Below are 20,495 nucleotides of genomic sequence, written 5' to 3'. Positions count from 1 at the left end.
GCGTCGGATCCAAACCATAGAGGGTCCTCCTATGTCACTAAACTTGATTCTTAGCCTAACTCCAGATTCAATTTCGTCCGGTTCAATGGTACAATTCAATACTTGATTTTTTCAAGTTGTTGAAAGAACTACTATTTAATAACTACTAAAGAATAACAAACTTGAACCATGTTTGTTTATCATACATCATAAATATGATGACACTAGGCTGAAAAGATCGCCCATAAGCAGTGGCGAAATGAACTAAGGCTAACTTTCGTGAAAAACCAAGGAACCCGAAACAAACATTTGCTCTATGTTATGTTACTTTGAATTATTCCATTCATACTCGCACTTTCACTCAAAATTTATTCATGAAATTTTGAATTCAAGTTGCAAAAATTGATTCCTCTTCAAATAACGCGTGCTTTTAGTTAACCATATAGATAGGGCGCAAAAATCGACTTGGCCACCCCAGGAAAAACATAGCCACCCCGCCACTGGCACAAACATTTCTAATATCATTCTCACTGGCTAAAAGCTTACAAAATCTGCAAATTCACTAAGAAATTGGTTTCTTGTCAAATGTTAACTAAATGAGCCTTTAGTTTAAAATTACAATCGACTTTCCTTCGATATGCTGTCTTCTTTCGTTGGTATATTTCAATAAATCATGAAACATATTTTTTATGGACAATAACAAGTGGGCACAATTATTTTTACCGTAATGAGCATAGAAAACGAGGTGCCAATTTGATGTTTGCCTGCACGTAGACTTAGAAGACAAGTCTGCACGCAGGCTATTTTGATGCCAACCCTGGTGACTTTGTTAATAAACAAGATTTCCAAAATTTTTCTTACCTTTCTCTATTTTTTAAAACAATTGTACCCAGTTTGCTTTTGGGCCTAATTAAAATTTGAATGAATAAATCGACAAGCAAAATTTGATTATGGCAGCTTAGATTGTGCTAGAAAACGTTTTGCCGCGCGGTTGCAACAAACTTATTTTGCTCATTTTGCAGTTAAAGCAAAGACAACTCAAGGAGGTGATAATTAATCTAGAATGTGTTATAGGTAATGCGAATTGCTACATAACGAGTTTACAGTTTTTTCTCTGTAAATTGAAGAAACAAAGGAAAATTTCCCTCAAGATTTCATTCTTGTTGATTTGACACAAAATATGGAACTTTAATTACTATTCTTTTGTTCAGTTAATATTTGTTTTTCTTTCTATATCGTTTTCATGGACCCCGTTTACACTGTTCCGGATAAGTTTTATCCGCATCAAAATTAGTTCAGATAGGCGTCGCTTTTACACTAGACCAACGCTATCCGCGCGAATTTGAGAGCGGCTATCCGAACAAAATTAGTTCACCTAGGAAAGTGGATTAAATTAGTTCGGATAGCTTTGTGGTACAGTGTAAACGCTTTTATGCGGATAAATTGTATCCACATCGTATCTTGCTCGAAAGCGATTGGCTATTTTTTCATCCAATTTAGTTTTCCATGTCTCCCAATCAAGACCTTTCGCCATCTTGGCTGCCTTGCTGTCGATAAATACTCGTGTTAAAAGTGCAGTATCTTGCCAGTCCACGTAAAATTGGCATCCTTGTCAGCTTTCCCTACTTTCGTTGCTAGTTCAGTGTCATTTTGTTTCAAGAACAAACTATTAAAACAAACTAGGCCTACTTTGTATTGACAATATCTTTGGATTTGGTCTAAAAGAGAAGCAGATGATTCTGAAGAGAGAATGAAGTCTTTTCATGTTGGCGGGAATTTTTTCATTATTTTGTTGGCCAGAGAAGACTTCATTTTGGACGTTCTGTGCATGATTTGGGTCATGTGACTGCAGTTATCCGGCACAGTGTAAACGGGAGGGCAAAGTGGACAAAATTTGTGCGGCACAGTGTAAACGCAAATCAATCCGAACCAGTTTTATGCGGATAAATTTTATTCGGCACAGTGTAAACGGGGTCTTAGTTTGCTGTTATCAAATTTGCTTTCCCCGGTGCATTCCCCATGTTTTAATCAATTTGCCTATCTATTCTTGCCATGCCGTTATCTTTGTTGCGTATATTTGGCCAATCTTCCTTCTGTAGTTGTCACTGCTGTAAAGGCACCAGTTGGTCTTCTAAAACTTCACACTTGGGTCTCATCTTTGTAAGATTTAGTCCCTATATTATTGTCAACCTTCAGCTTGCGTTCTCGCTTTTCAAAGACCTACGAGAATTAAGTACTCAAGAAAAATTCTGCGTTTAGAGCATCATTTTCGATTTTTCTACTGACTGGTACAAAACTTTCTACTGAATGAAAACTAAATTTATAATTCCTATTTGAGAAGCTTTTTTAAACGCACGGAAAAAATTGGCTTGGTATAAACATTTCAGCAAGTTTCGAATCATTTCAAGGTGCTTCCCATCCTTGAGGCATTTCATGAGATGGTCTGCTCCTGATAGAGGTATCTTAGGTCCTGTTGGATCTTCATAAACAAGAGTATTTTCGTATTTCAATGTATGTTATTTTAGAGTTCAGTGTCATATTTCTCTAGTCCCTTATTAATCTGCTCTTAATCAAACAGCATCTTTCTATTTTTACCTTTGATACATTTTATAATTGCCCCGTCTCTAACTCTGTCGTTCTCTGAAGAGTTTTTAATATTTTGTGTGTTTCATTTTTCCTGTGCTATGCTATATTTCAAGCATCGCCATTAGAGGCGGATAAAAACAAGAAAATTTGCCGACAACGATAAAATTTAATGTGTGAGAAGGAAGAACCGCAGGATAGGCTGTCCGCCGGATTCTGTGAATCTTGCAATGAGATTTTAAAATGAAAGATATACAGGAACAAAGCAATACGACGACGAGAATCCAATGTCACGAAATGATAAAATTGACCGACAAAGCGCAAAAAACTGGGTTGAGCCGAAAATTTACTTGCCATGTGCGCGATGAATCACAGAGGTTACAAATGTCAACACTGCTTAGCGATATCCGCCATTATGTTTAACTTAGCAACCGAAATTCGGCGCGAAATTGAATCTGCTTACGCCATACTGCGCGGTAAAGAGTGCTCATCGGTAAACTCAAAAATTGTTAATATTTTGTTTAATTTGCAAAAAGTCAATAACATGGTGGTTTCATGGACATGGATTTTCGTTTCCACGATACCATAATTGCTTTGCATGCTTTACCGTAGTAAAGAGGGCTCTGTCAAACGTGTGGGAAAAAACCCCAACAAAATAGGCCTTTCGTTTCTTCGCGCAACTATGACATTGAAGATATTCAGAGTATATTTGGTCGTGAAGCTATAAGCAGTGATTTATGCAACAACTGTGCCTGTTAAAGACAAAGATTACCAAGCGAGGTAACCATTGGGAAATCGGTGGAAAAGACAAAGGTTAACAAGCGAGGTAAACATTGGGAAAACATATCTATAGGTAGTAAAAGAGCTATCCGTAAAAACAAGGTACTTTTACAGAAAGCTATTATTCTAAAAAAGGGTGACATGTTTTATACTTATTAGAATAATACTAAATATATATTCAGATATAAATAGTAGTGAGCATAACCAGATACAGAAATTAAGAAAAAATGTTTGCACCGAAACGAATGCTGTTGGATATTTCAAACTGGAAGAAGGAAAGGACAGCATTTGGTCATCAGCTTGTTAACCCCCGTGGAGACATATTGATAAATGCTGACAGTGTTATTGTACTCCAAGGCCTAATTGAAAAGCTCAAAGCAAGTTAGTATACGCTTTCCAATCTGATGTTATCAACCTGAGCATCTACGATAAGGCAAAATTCCCTATGGGCTTTAAGCATAACCCAAACAAGTTTAGTATGATTTACTTGATCTGTTAAGCATACATAAGAATGAAATAAAAAATATAAACTAAATCATAAATACCACACATAAGGCTTTAAACGAGACATCCTGCTTTAATGACATCACTTAGAAATGGAAACTTTTCTCCGCCTGTCTTGTGAAGCCACTCCGCAAATGACTAATCAAGTGACATTTCAGTAAAACTCCTAAACGACGAGGCCTACAGATGCTGCATGTAGAGTTTTGTTTGAAAATTAAGATAGACTCCTACTAGGACCGGGGAGGCTTGCGTATCTACCAATTTACCATTTAAAACTTGTTAAAATGAAACCATTTGATAACACTTTTTTATTACTCTCTCCAACAGGGTCGGAGAAGAAGTAGAAAACTTTAATGATCAGAAGTTTTAGAGGATAGCCTCCCATTTATGACCCTGGAGAATTTAAAGAATATTGTCTTTCAAAGGGACCACCTTCCTTATTTCAAAATATTCTAATTGCAATGACTGATAAAAGACACAAAACAGAAAGATTGGCAAAAAAACAAAATTTTGACAGCAAATTTAATTCACCAGCTTTGCTTTGGTAAAAGCCAAAAATGTAATTTCTTGCAGAAAGAAAATGGCATTAATCTAAGAAAATGTTAGACAGTGCATCGACGAAGCTAGAATAAATAAGTGGCTAGTTGTATGTATCGTTGATGACTACACCAGCATTCATACAAAATGGCGACCAGCAGATGCAGAACAACAGACGTCTAAAGCAAGCAGCATGTGCACTTTCGTCTGTAGAATCTTCAAAGATATTCCTGTTATACCCATTTCTGATTTGGGTAGAATACACAATCCAGATGGTATTAATCCTCATCACATCTCAGAGGCCATTACAAACGTCTTCTTTGCAGAAAGCCTATCATCTTCTTATGCGTCTGTAATGCCTGATTGGCTGACAACTTCTTTCTTTGATTCTGAAGTATAAAGACATCGCTTATTGGTCCATCAGGATCATAATTCCGAGAACGTTCGGAAATTAAGGTGCTTTGAAAATCTACACTTAATTGAGTTTCGTTCACAGCCTCTGAAAAGTAAGGAAAACTTTGAATCTGCCTTGTCTTTTCTTGAAAACTCTTCTTTTACAAGACACATGTCCGAGTTTGTTATTTTCTTTCCTGGTGACTGGTCAGCTCAATACTATATAAGGCAAATTGTTTATTTTGAGCGACCCCTGGCTAGAAAACCACCTCAGGCATTATGTCATCTTGATAGAAAAAACAAAGAAGATCACATCTATTCATCAACGCCATTCGCATTCTCGTTGAATGAAAGTGACAAACATTGCTGCAAAACTTTTGAGCAAGCTGCTATACCTATGATCGGTCCTTTGCATATAGCCTTGAACGCCAAGGAAGACTTGATGCTAACGTTTCATGCATTTTTCAAGTACTTTTACGAAAATTTGATTCCACGCAGTAAACTTGCTGATAAGCCTAAACCATGGAGGACTTCGTTTATAGAAGACATGGTATATGGCTCTGTGTCCCCGATTAGGAAAACAGTTAAAAAAGCCTTTAAACTATGCAGAAATCCACTATATGGTATATTCCTGAACTTTCTTGATAATTACCTTCCACTTGTTTTATCGATGTATAGTATTACTTTTCGATTAATCCCCGAGGTAGAATTCGTAGCATTAAACTGCCGACTAAAGTCCCCAGTCTTGCCAAAATAGGCAATACTTTGAGATGGTCGAAAGTCTACTTCACATTTGATCATTTGAAGTAAAGCACAATCCAAAACGAGGCTGGTCGAATTCGGCAATGGCGGTCAATCCAGGAGACTTTTTGGCTCAGTTTTCCGTAGCGTTTTCATGGGACTACCCGGATGACTGGAGTCTTGATGATGTTGTATGCTCCATTTTTCACATACGGGAGGACCAAGATACCAGGTTATTTTCATATACTTGCAGTGTCATTGTCATTAACGATTCAATGCAGTTTATTATTGTTTGTATCGTTATCTAATATTTCTTTTCTTTCGTAACTCAGGGGTGTAGAGCTAGGGGGCTCAAGGGGCTGAGCCCGTCTTGTTAATGCCAATAATTGGCAAATTTCCACTTTTGCTATTGTTTTTGCAACATTTTGTGCAAGAGCCCCCTTTTTATTTTGATAGCACTACACCACTGTTTCAACTTCATTTCTTGAAACTTCAAGAGTTAGCTTAAATTGTTAAAATTATTGAACTTAGTAATTTTATTTGTGCTAGACGGGGCTAAGTTTAGAAATATTCTGATTCATTTATAGAGAAATGACCTGGCCTTTGTGTAGCTTGTTATGTTATGAACTCTTAATTGTTTACAGAAACGTATTATTCCTAAAATCACATAATTTTTTGCATCAGAAATGCTCTATTATTTCTGGCCACATTATGTTTATATGAAAGATTTTCTTAGCAATGGAAATGAAAATGATGTCAGATATTGACCATTTCAACTTGTGCTATCTTAAACTCCAATTTTGGTAATGTTACAGGAATCCAGAAGATCTGCACTTTATAAATTATAATTTATATGTCACTAAATGTTGCTCAAAAGCAATTTCTAATATGGCATTGTTCCAACAAATAAGATTGAATATATGTCAACTAGTATACTTTCCCCTCACAAAAGTATTGCACCACCTTGTTCAAAATGGCAGCACTTTTTGTCCATTTTTCAACCATACCAAATATTTGAAAGCATGAATTGGGTGTAATAGGAGTACTTTGTAGCAAATTTTGGTGGGAAATTCTTGAAAATCTCGTGGACAACATATAATGCATAAGTTGAAATGTATCAATTGCACAGAAAAGTTTTTGTTTGTAGAATTAAAAACATGCCTGAAGGAGAAAATTCAAGTGAGAGGCAGTTCGCCATAAATTATTTACGGGAGAGAGGACTTATATTTTTGAAAAATTGTTGAGCCAGTTAGATGCAGCCACACAACAGCTGCGAGAATTCGAAAATGTTTTCTCGAGAATGTTTTAGTAGCAAAGAAAACTGTGCAGTGAACTGAAAGAAAATGATATAAGAGGGGAAATAATTTGTCTGTCACACTTCACACCATTTATGTTTAGGAACACTAAGGGACATGAAACTTTAGGCCAAGAAAGCTTTTAGAGCTCAAAATCCTTGCAGACAAATTAGAATCAGTGTCTTACACAAATACAGAGTAAAAAGTTACCCGAGTTAAAGGAAACCATCTTTACAAAGAATTATTTCCAAACAAGAAGAATTCAAGTTTTTCCATCACATCCATCAAGTCCAGATTTGCAAACTTTTTTAAAAAATTGCCAATTAAAAACACAGTCAATTTGCACAACAATAGCTTTCTATAAATCTTACACCATTTCCCCTCCTTTGAGGTGGTGCAATACTTTTGTGAGGGGAGTGTATATATTCAATTTTGGTTTATATACTGCTATTTACCTTTTCATTTACATGCTTTTGCAAAATTAGAGTTTATTGTTATCATACCTGGAAGCATATTAAGTATTCCTCATTCTTTAGTATCAAACACTTAATCAAATTTTTGTTAATCAAAGTAGTCCTGAACTCTACGATTGTGACTTCTAAAAGGGAGCATTTTTAAAGATATTTGAACGGATATTTTATTAAAGAAATTGAAGAAAATTGATGACAAAAACTTTATGACAGCATAATGTGTATCAGATTATTCTTTTACCTGTCAAAAGTAAAATTGCTTTTCATCTCTCAAAAGCATTTGTTTTCCCCCAAAAGAATATAAATACTGCTATATATTGTGTGGAAAAGCATTATGTACACCAAAACTCAAAAATAAGCAAAGTTAAATTTAAGTTTCCATATGTTGCTGAAACGATTTTTAGTCCAGTCCTAAGGATTCTTGTTAGTGATGAACATTGTTGAATTCCAGAGCACATGAGCAAGTGGTATGCAGTGCTGTTCAAGCAGCAGGGAATGGTGTATGTCTGACTCAACCTCATCCTGAGACAGACATAATTCCTTGTGAAATGACATTCCGAGCACATCCGAATGCCTCACAGTTCTGTGTTACAAATATTGTGGTAGTAAGTGAAGCAAGAAATGTGGAGCTGTATGTTGATGATATGTATGAGAAAACTACAAAAGGAATGATGCTAACTTTGAAGAAAGGAAAGTTAGTTTTTTTACTCTTTTCATCTCCTTTATAAAAAAATCCCTTACAACTTCTTTATCCATGAACAAAGCAGCTCAATTTATTCAAGATTGGCTTTAGCTCTCAGAACTTTTTGTGTGTGCATTGTTCTTTAATGACATACCAATCTTTTTAAATTTGCATTTATAATAGACATGATTGCCCATATGCATAAACAAGCAAACAGTGTTACCTGAATGGCATTCATGGCAGTGTTAGCAGCATATTGCCTTTAAACTTTGCAACCATTTTTTATGCATAAACAATGCCTTGTAATACAAGCATTTTGCTTTTGTGAAAAGTGCATTTAGTCAAATTATTTTTTCTTTTTAGGAATAGTGCTCTTTATGAGAATGGGTTTGATTTATCCTCCCACATTCAAGGTTCTAACAAAATAACATTGAAGGTTAGAATTTTATTGTTTAGGCAAGTAATCTTTCAATATCAAGAAATCAGCAAATGTAATAAATTCAATCTGTGTTCTATTGAATTCTCATTCACTAATTTTTCTTATAAAAAGTGATTCCTTTCTGTTTCAGTACCTCTGTTATCCTATTATTCTAATCTTAATTGTAAAAAATGACTGTCATAGTCAGCCTAGGAAAATATAAGCTATCATGTAAAGTTCCTTGAGGATCTACTCTTTATCTTTCTGTATATAAGCATCAGAAAGCCATAAGGATATTGATAAATAGAGAAAATTCCACCTCTTTATTCAACTGATAAATAAATGTTAATAAAATTGAAACAAAGAAACAAAGAAAATTTTCAGATAACTTGATAAACAAAGGGTTGTCATGAAAATAAAAAAGGGTCTTAATTAGCATTTCAAGGTCTTGCTTGTGAGTCAGTGGCAGCCAAAATCATTTTTTGACATACTTAAGCTTTGTATCTGACACCCTACAGAGTGTAAATGTAAGAATAGGGGCAAAAAAGATCAAAAAGAAAATATGTACCCAGTTGTGATGAACGGTTACCCCAGGAAGATTAGGAGAAAATTAAGTTTTCCTTCATGGAATAAGTCAAAGATTACTTTTTAGTGCTCTAGTACATCCCTATATCACCTTTGCCTGTGATTTCAAATGGATCAAAGTAAGTGAATTAGATGTGTCTACAACCCTGACAAAATAAGACCAATATGTTTTTCCAATATGTTTTATCACATTTTTCCAAGACACATCTGCTTTTCCAAGACATATTCATGGCCAAAAAGTGTTCTCATAACAGGCCAAAAAGCAAATAGTCTTTTGGAACTTGAATGGTTTTAACCACAAATTAAGATGTTATTTTATCACAAATACATAAATAAACAGATTAATCGATACATTCATTACTATACCACAAAACATGGCATCTTATTAAACCTCCAAACTGTCACTGTTTATTAGTTTATCTAATGAGATCGAGCCAAATGGCTGTTTGCTTATAATGAATTTGTTTTTTGTTTTTAAATGTTTTGCGTAGTTTGGAAGCTCCAAGTGCTTTTAATAAGAATCTGCATTTACGTACGAGATAAGAAATCTTTTGTTTCGTGGCACTTTGATGTTTGACTACAATGTGTTTCTCACGTAAGCTCAACATTGTTTGTGAAACGAAGTTCTGATTCTTAAAGGTATTCACAAGATGAAGGCAACCTATACGTAGCTCCAGTTTTGTTTCATTTAATTATAAGCATATATGAAAATATCTAAAGAGTCTCAAATTTCTCCCGTTCCATCCTGAATTATCTTGTTTTTGATTTCAGTTTGTTTCATTACCTGACAAGCAGGCACTAAGACTTCAAGCTGTTGTTGTAAAAGTTGCAAGATGTCTGCCAAATCCTTCACAAATGTTTCCCAAAAAGGTTAGAATCATTTAGTATTATTGGTAACTTGTTAAGTGAAATAACGCAACATTGGCTTTTTAATGTCAGAAAGCTGTCCTTTCATCCCGGATATCATCAACAGGACAATATCGTCTAGTCTTTTAGAACTCTCGTAACTCGATATTTGGCCGGTGTCATTGTTTATGTCTTGGTTCTTTATCATCATTGCATAACTTAACAATAATTTAGATAAAGTAAACACCTCTATATAAGATTTGGTTGAATTCGAACCTACAGAATACAATTTTTCGATGAGGCCCAATTCCACCTGGAAATGGAAGGCATACCGGAAAACAAGGACCCAGGACCATAAGGCAGGACCCAGGACCCAGGATCAAGGATCCCCGATCCTACTAGCCAACTCTGCTAAAACAACCACGTCAGGTTTGCTCGGCCAATAACAGTATTTCACATTTCAAGGCGTTACTTTGGTTTGATCGTACATTTGCATTTTCCCGAGCTACCCGTGTTTTCGTTTTTCACACAGGGCCAAAAATAAAAATCAGATTCATTTCTTTATTCATTGGAAGTATTCCCCTTTACTATGATGTGCAGTCTTTTGTTCGATGTTTAAAGCTTTTAGATTTTATGGACAATTGTTCATGGTATGCGATGTTATAACTTGGTATTTTTTAAGGAAACAGCAGTAGCATCGTCGAAAACATAAACGGTCCTGGTCCTGCTCCTGGGTCCTGGGTCATGGGTCCTGGGTCCTGGGTCCTGCCTTATGGTCCTGGGTCCTTGTTTTCCGGTATGCCAAATGGGAATAGGTTCGTTTTTGCAGGTCACTTAAAGGATGATATAGCAGCGCGATACCCTTTCAATTTCATTCTTTTTTAAAGGATAACTCACGCAAGATAGAAAATTTTGACTTTTCAAAAGTTTGCATGGAACGTTTAATTTAAAGTTTAGTAGTAAACATCTTATCGAAAATTCTTTGCTCTGTTGATCCAAAAGTGTAGATTAAGTTTATGATTTTCAAGAAAAAAAACTAAACACAATAGTTTTATTCATTTTCTATTCAACTCTTTTTTAAGAACCTATTGAGACTGAAAGACAAAATCATACGTTTTTGTACGCGATTGTTTAATGCCATTTTAACACAAATCATGCTTATTTTACAGAACCCAACTGGTGCGTCGATAGAATTTGATAAGGTTCGAGAAATGATTTCTTCATTCGGTTTAACAGTCTCCCCAAGTGCACAAAATTTGCTGAACCAGGTAGAAAAGCAACAGAAACAGGTAGATATTTTTTTCTGAGTAACAAAAGTTGTCATGATGTTGTTAGTATCTGAGCGGATTGAAATTTTTGATATTTTTCTCACTTCTGGTCAGATATCTGTTGTCAGCCACTTTAAAAAGTGGGGAAAAGTTATTGAAATTGTTAATTTTACTGCTGACGTCACTGAAAGTGTTCCCGCCAGGGTAAGCGTCATACTTTGGGCCATTGTTTCAATATTTTTGCAATGTGAATTTCTATTTTCTTTATTTTCTTTCTTATATTCCTTAAATATGATGGTCTTTATTCAGTTCATCTTGAATGCAATACTGCTTTTAATGTCAATTATAAGTAAAGGGATTTTGCTACCGTGATTCCTTTTACTTCATTTGACTATTTGAGGTATGGTTTTCATTTAAAGGGAGCACAGTTGCAACAGCTTTTAACATTGGGTTTAGGCCATCAAGCCTCTGCTTTCACCGATAATGCAATGTCCCCTGCACCACAAAGACAATCGTTTGCAAGAGATGGGCCTAGCAGTGAAGTCTCGTTTGCATCTCGCCAAGCATATGAAGAGTCATTTCTAGCAAATGGTATACTAAATACTGAGAAATCCAAAAGGGAGGCGCAAAAGAGTAAGCTTTTATTCAAATCATTTTCAACGTAGGGCCTTTTTCAGGGAGTCCTTTTTTTAGCTTTCAAATATCCAAGATGAAAACGAGTATATGTAGCCATACCTTTAACGGCTAATGTATGTAGACGAAAAAAGCTTTATCTACACTTGCATTCCCAATAAATTTATAAAGAATTTGATCCTCAAGACACCACCAGCAGGAAGGGGCAATTAAACTCAACACGTGACACTGAATGATCACGCTTCAGCCCTTAGTCGGTTGCTTGCTTTTTAAATCATAAAATGTTGTCATCAATGGCTTTGATTTTTCCTAAATGAAAGAAATTGAGCTTGGCTGGAACAAACGTACCTGGTAAATTGAAGGACTCTTATCCTTGTGAATTTTTTTAGGGGAATGGCCATTCATTCACTTAAATGAAGAATTTATTCAAACTGATATAATTGCTAATGAGATGTCGATATACTATGAAAAGATAGACTTGCTCCCTCTGGTCATTAATAGGTGCCACTTTCTCCCCCTGCAATTCATCGATCTTGTGGTATAAGGCCCTTTTAAGGAGGAAAATGCAATTTCAGATAATGAATTTATTTTGGAAATTTATCAAATAAACATAAGAAAAGCTAGCAAAATGTAGCAATAGTTTAGCCAAACTCGGAGAAGCCTCTTAGCATAAACAGGTGCTTTTCTCATTGTATCCAAAATGTTAGAAACAAATCTTGATGTTTTTTTTAGGTAGGTTTCTCTCCGCCTTAGTTTAAGCATCCGCACCTGAATATTAGTAAAAGGCATATACGCATTGTTGTCAAAGGCAACATTTGATTGTTGGATCTTGAACAAAGTGAATAGTTCTGTTTCCCATTTTCTTTTTAATCTGGCTTTCTGTTTCAAAATACAAGGACGGATGTCTGGGAAAGATGTTTTTGAAAGTGTATGAATTCTTGCTCCAATAAAAAGTTTGTGAGCTTTTTTACAAACAGTATTTTTTGGTATTGATAGCTCTGCAACCGACCAGTAAAAAGGAATAAGTGCAACGGTCATTTTATATAAATCCCTCCAGCATTGCTACTTTAAGTATAAATATTTCTTAACAATTATATAGGTTTAGTTCTGCTTAGCAACAGCTCCAGTAACTTCTAGGTATAAGTTAAATGTAACTGCGTTTCAGTGATTGAAGAGCAAGAGCGACATGCAGAACATGATGCGCAAATAAGCGTTTTGAAGCAGATGTTACTTGGACCATTGCATAAAAGCGAATCCCTAGGGCGTGCAGAAAGAGCGGCTAGAAGACATCGTTCTTTCCACGAGGGGGACAGCCATGAAGGGAGTTATCGACAAATGCTAGAACGGTTCATGATTGAAACAAAAGGGGGAGATCGTACTTCAGCAAGCGAAAGCGAGGCCCAGAGAGAAGTGTTTGTATTTCTTCAGATATTTCAAAAACATATGTTTTTGTTAACTGCTTGGCTTTTAGGGACTATATGAAACAAAGGGTTCTCTCACTTCAGGTTTGTTTTGAGGGTATGTTAAAGTTGAACTTCCAAGTTAAACTTCGAAAAATTCGAAACTTTATTTTGAATTGTCGAAAGTACAAGGTATTAAAATTTGGCTTAAACATTTTAATTATGAAAGAGAAGAAATAATTTTCAAATTATGAAAAGTCGAATTTTTAGGCAGTAGAATTTTCTGAACTTTGACTGTTTTGAAGTTACGTCCTGAATTTTTCAACGGCCCTCTAATTTTTTCTAGATTTGATGCATTCCTGCGCTCCTCGAACCGTTCCAGTTTTAGAACAGATCATCAACCAACCATCACTTCAATTTCCCACGCGTCTCGTCCAGTTTCGTGTTGCAGTGAACTCTCGGATCACGATTTCCACAAAGCCCTAAATGATCTTGACAATGCCCATAAGAAACATCTTTCTGCGACTATTTCTCCTGCAAACAGCAAAAGGTTTGAATTCTTAATATCGCATTCAACAGTGTCTCCGTTATCCAGCATCTGCGTAGATATTTCGGCTAGGAACTGTACTAAATTGCCGTTAGACTTACTTCATGAGCCTCTGTTTCGCTGCTGCCTCACTTTGCGGATGCTACAACAGAAATGATTGTAGCGTCCATCAAGTAAGGCAGTAGCTAAACAGAGGCTCGTGGAGTAGTTCTAAATTGCCCTAGCATACCAATTTTGATGCTGTCATCGCGATCAGATCTTTGTTGATCAAATTTGATGCATTTGATAAAAACGATTCAAAGGCTGATTAGATAACAAGTTTATGTAAACATTGAACACAAATCCTCAGTCTTCGTCGGTTCCAATTCTCTTCTGTTAAAGCTATTGTGAATCAAAATTAAATATTTATACGCTTGTTTAATGCTTCAGCTTAATTCAAGTATTTAGCGGCGGCTTTGATCAAGTTTCTTTGTATCATCTTTAATGTGAAACATTAATTCATAAGGTAAACGTTCATCAATTCATCATTTATTTTAGGTAAACTTTCTACAGTTATCGTGTCATCTCTCTCTATATCTTCATCAACAATCAACAACAGTTAACATGACTAAACTATTTTCACTGAAATGCAATCTACCTTCTGAACTTAAAGGCAATCGGTCTCGTTGTGGATTGGTTAACGAGAACAATAGCTGGAACAATAGCCTAAACACGATTCCAGCGCTCCGCCATATTTTTTACAATGCGATAAATTAAAGGGGGACTGGAAACAATAGAAATCCCTTTGTTCTTATAACCAATCAACGTCGTGACAGATTGCCTTTAAAGTTCACTAGCCTTATCCTTTACTTTGAAAGCCTATTCGACTTGGATTAGTCATATTTCTAAAATGTTAGCGTTTAATGAAATACGTTGATCTACTGTTAGAAATTTGTATCGAATCCCACAAGTAAATATTCAGACAAAATGTAGAATCATGTCCACCTATCAAGCGGATTAAAACCTAAAAGCAGTAAAATATTACGTAAAAGATATGTGGTTTTTCCTATTCTTCGAAGTCCCATGTGTGGCACTGATGGATTTTCCTAACACTTCAGGTGTCAAGAATGTGGTTGCCCAGGGTGCCTTTCGGTTTATAATTCGATAACTACAAACATCTATGCAATGGAGGAGCGGCTGGTTGGAAGAATGGACCTTAGAATTCAGGAGGTTACACGTCATATTGACAGCAAATTTGAGGCCTTGTACGATGCTTTCTTTGCTCAGCAAGAGAAACTTGCAACGCAGTTGGTGGAGGCGATCCCGAGGAGCACAGATAGAATGAGGCCGAGCAAGGATGCTATTCTTCATCGAACCGAAAATCCGTAAACGAACTTTCTGGTAGCAGCTGCTATAGCTATTGATGTGTGCGGATGGGAAGTAGATACATTGTGCGGATGGGAAGTAGATACATTGTGCGGATGGGAAGTAGATACATTGTGCGGATGGGAAGTAGAAACATTGTGCGGATGGGAAGTAGAAACATTGTGCGGATGGGAAGTAGATATATTGTCATGTAAATATAGATGAGTTCTTTTTTGGGTTTAATATAGAATTTTGAGTAATTTATTTTTTATTAGAGGTGAAATAATCGGGTTTAGTTTCTTGGTGCCCTCCTTTTAGTGCCATTTCACTTACAAATGACTGTGCAGTTGACCTTTCGTATTAGTCAAAAGCTAAATGAACCAATTTGTTTTTGTTGCAAATATCTAAACGCAATGTCTCATCTCAACGCAGTGTCTCATCCCAGCTCAATGTCCCAAACTAGAGCCTCATCACTGCCCAATGTCTCATCCCAAAGAGGTGTCTCATCTTGATATCCCATCCGAACGCAATCTCATCACAGCACAATATATCAACAGAAAGCAATCTCATCAAAGTGCCGTATCTTATCCCAATGTAATGTTTCATCGTCATGTTGCATCCCACACAATTCTCGTCAAAACGCTATATCTCATCATAACGCAATGTCTCATATCAACGTAACCTCATTGCAACGCAATAGCTCGCCCCAAGGCAGTGTCTCTTCTAAACGCATTCTCATCACAACGCAATATCTCAATCCAATGCAATATCTCAATCCAACGCAATGCCTCAACCCGACGTTTTGTCTCATCGTAATGCCTCTACCCAACGCAATCTCATTGGAACGCAATAACACCGCCCCAAGCAGAGTCTCTTTCCAGTGCAATGTCAACCCAACGTACTGTCTCATCGCGTTATTTCATTGCAATGTGAGTGTCTCATCACAACCCAGTCGTCACCCTTGTCGCCGTCATTATCGTCGTCGTAGGTGACATCGTCAATCGTATCACTGTCTCTTTCTTAACTAGGTACAGTAGTGATGCATTTCGCATAATTTGAACGAGAGAAATTTTTCAAGATATTCAGGTAAGGCAGAATGAAAGAATAGAGAGTGCAGTCCTCAGAAAACACACTCTTCATCAGGAACCCTTTGTTTACGAGCCAATAATCGCAGAAACTACTCGAGATTCAGAAAAATCAATTTTTTAGTAATGATATACAAACCACAGGTAAAATTAGTCCGCGAATAATGTTGTCCTGGTTATGATATAGAACAGCGATAATTTCTCAAATATGGCTCTCCAAAGACGTACCATTTTCCGCAAAATACACACCGAGAGAAACAACTACACAATTATCATAAGGCTTTCCCTTCAGATAGTCCTTATTGTTTCGTAAATCAGGCTATTTTTTAAGAGATTTTCAGAAACTAAAGAATTGTTTGGTATAATCCTCTCTGTGATTACTAAAACTTTCTACCGTGCTTCTAAATTTCAATGCTTCGAATTTCGTTTGTTAAATGTTAATGGCAATATAATTCATACTGGATGTGCTTTAAAATTACAACGTTATACGCCTTACTCTAAGAACAGAATTAAACTGCTATCCTATACTTAACAAAAAAATGTATAGTTCTTCTAACGACCAGCTTCAAATCCTTCGTCTCAACGAAGCTTGATTTCTGATCGAATGATCGTCGTGTTGCTGTTTTCCCAACTTTTCCATTTCATGACGTCAGTAGGATCTTCAGCATTGATTTTGGAGGTTGTGGAGAACAGGCTGTTTAATCGGACAAACGAGCACGAATTGTACCACCACGGGCCTTTGAAAACTTCAGCACAGTTTTTGTCATAGCTATCATTATCTCGATCTGCTGTTGAAAATTTTGAGCCATTAACTTCACTCATTGCATCTCCAATGTTTCCCACATAGTCACCCAGGCTTATGGAGAAACCTTTTGCCTCGCTGTTGATCACAAATCGGCTGTACTTTGCATATCCTTGGTGTAGCTGTATATTCAGTAAATCAAATCGTAATGTTTTGTAGCTACCTGTCGTGAGTTGGTGCATTGCACGGAGCCCCAACCAGAAGTCGCCATTTATCTCACCAAACCCCTTTGCATACTCGTCCCAATTCCTCATAAAGCTCACATTTCCATACCGACGTCTTTGTATTATCGTCCAACCGCCACCGTCCGTGGTCATATCGCAAGGTGCTTGAAAATGCGACCCATTTCCCCAAGGTATTTCTATTGTTGTATTTACTGTAATTCCATTATCCAAAGCTTCTTTGCAATTGTTAAAGTCCCCTTTTGAAGAAGATAACATGCTTTTTATATTAACCATAAATCGTTTGGCAAATCCATGCCAGGATATGAATAGTGATAAGCATAATTAAAGGGTGCAATACGAAAACTTTCGAAGTGATCATTCTTTAAATCTTACCTTTTTTATTTACCTTTTCCCATATGCTCAGATTCTTGCCAGACTGTGGTATGTTTTCTATGGATTTGTACTTTCTGTAAACGTTTGTTTCAAGATTCTTAGTAACATATCTGCATGTTGACTCCATGCCACATTCGTGAAATGTCTTGCTAATAATTACTGTTCCGGATTTAATTCCAGGGAGGCCATCTGTTTGAACTTCTCGAAAGAAAACACAATAAATTGTTTGTTTCATGACCATCACGATTATAGTCGCAATCATAATCTTCATCTCAGCAATTTTGTAATGTTGAAAATAACAGAGCTTCTTTCCACTGACGTCTCTCTACCAAGACTCACTTGTCTTCTGAACCCCTCATAACTGACACAAAATGCCTCGAAAACATCCAAACATAGGCATACGGTCAATACGTGCGCCTCTAAAAGTAATCGCGATTGTTGTCTGCAAATTTAAACAATGTTTTAGCACAACCTTGTAGCCTTGTTTAGTCACCTGTTAAAAACAAGATTTACCTATCAATGATTTTCCCCTGAAAATCACCTTTCTCTTTGCTGTTTTGATCCATCAATCAAACACACAAACAGCTTTCGCTTCATCGCCATTTTCGTATTTATTCAAAATCAATTCAATCTTTTGCCTTGAAATGAAACTCTAATGCGTTGAATTCAAACCGCTATTTACTAAACTAGAAATAGCTCTTGCTAGTACTGCCCGCAAACAATTAGCTCCTTGATAATGATTGTTTTGAAAATTTAGGTCAGGACATTCGGAGAAGACACCATCTTGGGTTTTCACAATTTTATAAAAACAGCTGCTTTAGTTGATGCTAAACTATTCTTTTTATCAAGAATTTTTGGTGTTCCGTTTGCTTTTGATTTAAGTCCAACGCCCTTTTGAAAATCATGAAGTTTTTCGAGGGTTTGACATTTATTTTTCGTTTTCGTGAAGTAAACAAAGACGTATGAAAATGGACACGTGATAGAACGGGTACAGCTAAAATCGATTGCGATAAAGGATTCGTACAGCGATGTACAGGCTATAATCATGACAATCATAACTTTTGCTCGTATGGTCTCGAGTTTTTGGGAGAATGGTGTGGCATTCGACTGGTTTTGATTCCCAAAACTTCGAATCAAAACTTCCATCCATTGCGGAGAACCGAGCTGTGATGCAGCACCGTTTTCGTGCCAAAAAAACCGAAGGCCTTTAGCAGAGTCTTGGCAAAGCAACGCTCCGAAGATAATTGCCTTCCGCAGAAAGAGGTGGCGGTTAACGACCTCCTCGACAAAGCCGATTGATTGACAATGAAATTGATTGACAGTTGTCATGGCAGCAGAAAAGTGACAAAATCTGCTGACAAAGTGCTGACAACATGAACTGAAGCTTCCATATGCTACTTATACGCGGGGCAGACTATAAGCCCTTCACTCGCGCGCTATCGCGCGCGAGTTGCGGGCAATTAATGTGTGAAATTCCGGTCTGATCACAATGAGTTGAAAAATCTCTTTGTAAAAATGATGGGATAAGAAATTCTTCGTCAAAAAGACATTAATTTGAGCCTTAAAATAAGATTCAAGTCTGATGAACGCATCGATGAATAAGTTGTTTGAAGGCAGGCAGTACAGAATGACCGTCCTTGTAACATTGTTGCAGTGACGGCGCCAGCTACTGCAGAGTGGGAGAGTGATTACCCCCCCCCCCCTCGCCATACATCCCCTTGCCGCCGCTACTGACTCGCCTATTCTTAATTCAATTTCGTCTCCTAACTCTAGTTTTATTCTGTTGCTGTTTATGTATTTATATAGATATACATAGTATATACCTGTGTACTCTATGAGCAATTCAAAGTTAAGTGACTACACACCTCAGCAAAAGTTTTGGGGGTATAAAACGGCCGGTCTTCCTAGAATGTGCAAGGAAAGCACAAAATTATGTGATTATGCTAGACTGTGATGAAGCCTTTAGTTTGTATGACAATGTCAAGGCGTTTTTCTGGTCTTTGCATATTTTACATCCGTTTTCTGCGCAGTTGACAAGAATTTTAAAATGGCGGTACTTAAATGGCGGTATTTAATTTTTTGCTCAATGTAAACTCCAATCTTTGACCATGCAGAAGTTCAGTTCTCGCAACAAAAAATTGTTTTGATCATAATTTTTTAACCGTGTTCTGCTATCAATGGAAGGGCCAGCTTATCTAAGCATCCCCAAGGAACAATTACCACGAATCAAAATAGAATTGGGCCAAAGCATGGCACTTGTGGAACTCTAAAATTTAGCGTGTGGAATAGAAACGTCACCCCTGCAAAATTGCTACAAGTTGAATAAATATTGCTTCTGAAGATGAATATTGAACTTTCTAACTGTATGATTCTATAAAGACTGAAGATTTTCTTCTAGCTGTTGACTTTAAGCTTTTTTCGAGCATACACTAAATACCCAAGTTCGCTTCTAAGGAAGGAGCAGTGCAAGTTGGTACTGGTGTCTTTGCAGGTGAGGAAATATATACGTTTATTATGATTAGGTACAGCATGTACAGCCGTTTGATAAAGCTTTGTACAGTTGCAATACAGCAAGGGAAGAGGTTGGTTGATATGCTGAGCTTATATGCGGGGACATAAGGTAATTTAAAACAACAAAAAAGGCAATTTATCAATATCTTAAGACTTAATTCTTCTTCCTTGTTACTATCAGCATCTTGCTCATATCCTGAGAAAATTATATTTGCCAGTCTCCCTCCAATTTGCAAATTTGATCTAGATCTTTCTGGAGCTGAATGCAGCGCAGCGGAGAGGAATAGGTAATAGATGTGGAAGAGGGAAGGGTGGCGAGTTGCAGTAATTGTGTTATTGTAAGGTCATTGATGGTATGTTCTGGGCTGCAAAAGTGTTCTGCAACACCAGACTTGTCTACTTTTTTGTTGATAATGTCTCGTCTGTGTTCGTTAAATTTGTCTTTCAATCGTCTGCTTGTTTGCCTGAAGTATTGCCATTTCTCGTTTCCGTTAGTTAAACATCGTTTGCATTGTAATGCGAAAATAACTTTATT

At 36.6% G+C, this 20,495-nt stretch overlaps 2 protein-coding genes across 2 annotated transcripts; one reads left to right on the top strand and one right to left on the bottom strand.

Moving 5' to 3' along the window:
* Positions 1–5,588: 5,588 nt before the first annotated feature.
* Positions 5,589–16,044, top strand: LOC135696127 (uncharacterized). Its single transcript, XM_065215411.2, has 9 exons — positions 5,589–5,749; positions 7,734–7,976; positions 8,328–8,400; positions 9,739–9,837; positions 10,983–11,102; positions 11,501–11,714; positions 12,880–13,126; positions 13,461–13,664; positions 14,759–16,044. The coding sequence occupies exons 1-9, from the start codon at positions 5,622–5,624 to the stop codon at positions 15,027–15,029; spliced, it is 1,599 nt and encodes a 532-aa protein (XP_065071483.2). The 5' UTR covers positions 5,589–5,621; the 3' UTR covers positions 15,030–16,044.
* A 148-nt stretch (positions 16,045–16,192) lies between these two features.
* Positions 16,193–18,911, bottom strand: LOC135696128 (microfibril-associated glycoprotein 4). The gene is made up of 2 exons (XM_065215412.2): positions 17,450–18,911; positions 16,193–17,313 (listed from the first exon to the last, which is right to left on the bottom strand). The coding sequence occupies exons 1-2, from the start codon at positions 17,718–17,720 to the stop codon at positions 16,670–16,672; spliced, it is 915 nt and encodes a 304-aa protein (XP_065071484.2). The 5' UTR covers positions 17,721–18,911; the 3' UTR covers positions 16,193–16,669.
* Positions 18,912–20,495: the final 1,584 nt, after the last annotated feature.

This window comes from Rhopilema esculentum, chromosome 14 (genome assembly GCF_057945365.1).
Source record: "Rhopilema esculentum isolate cy_ngs chromosome 14, ASM5794536v1, whole genome shotgun sequence".
In the NCBI taxonomy this organism is placed as follows: Eukaryota; Metazoa; Cnidaria; class Scyphozoa; order Rhizostomeae; family Rhizostomatidae; genus Rhopilema; species Rhopilema esculentum.
The sequence above is the reverse complement of the archived record's forward strand: the minus strand, read 5'-3'. Positions and strand labels throughout refer to the sequence as shown.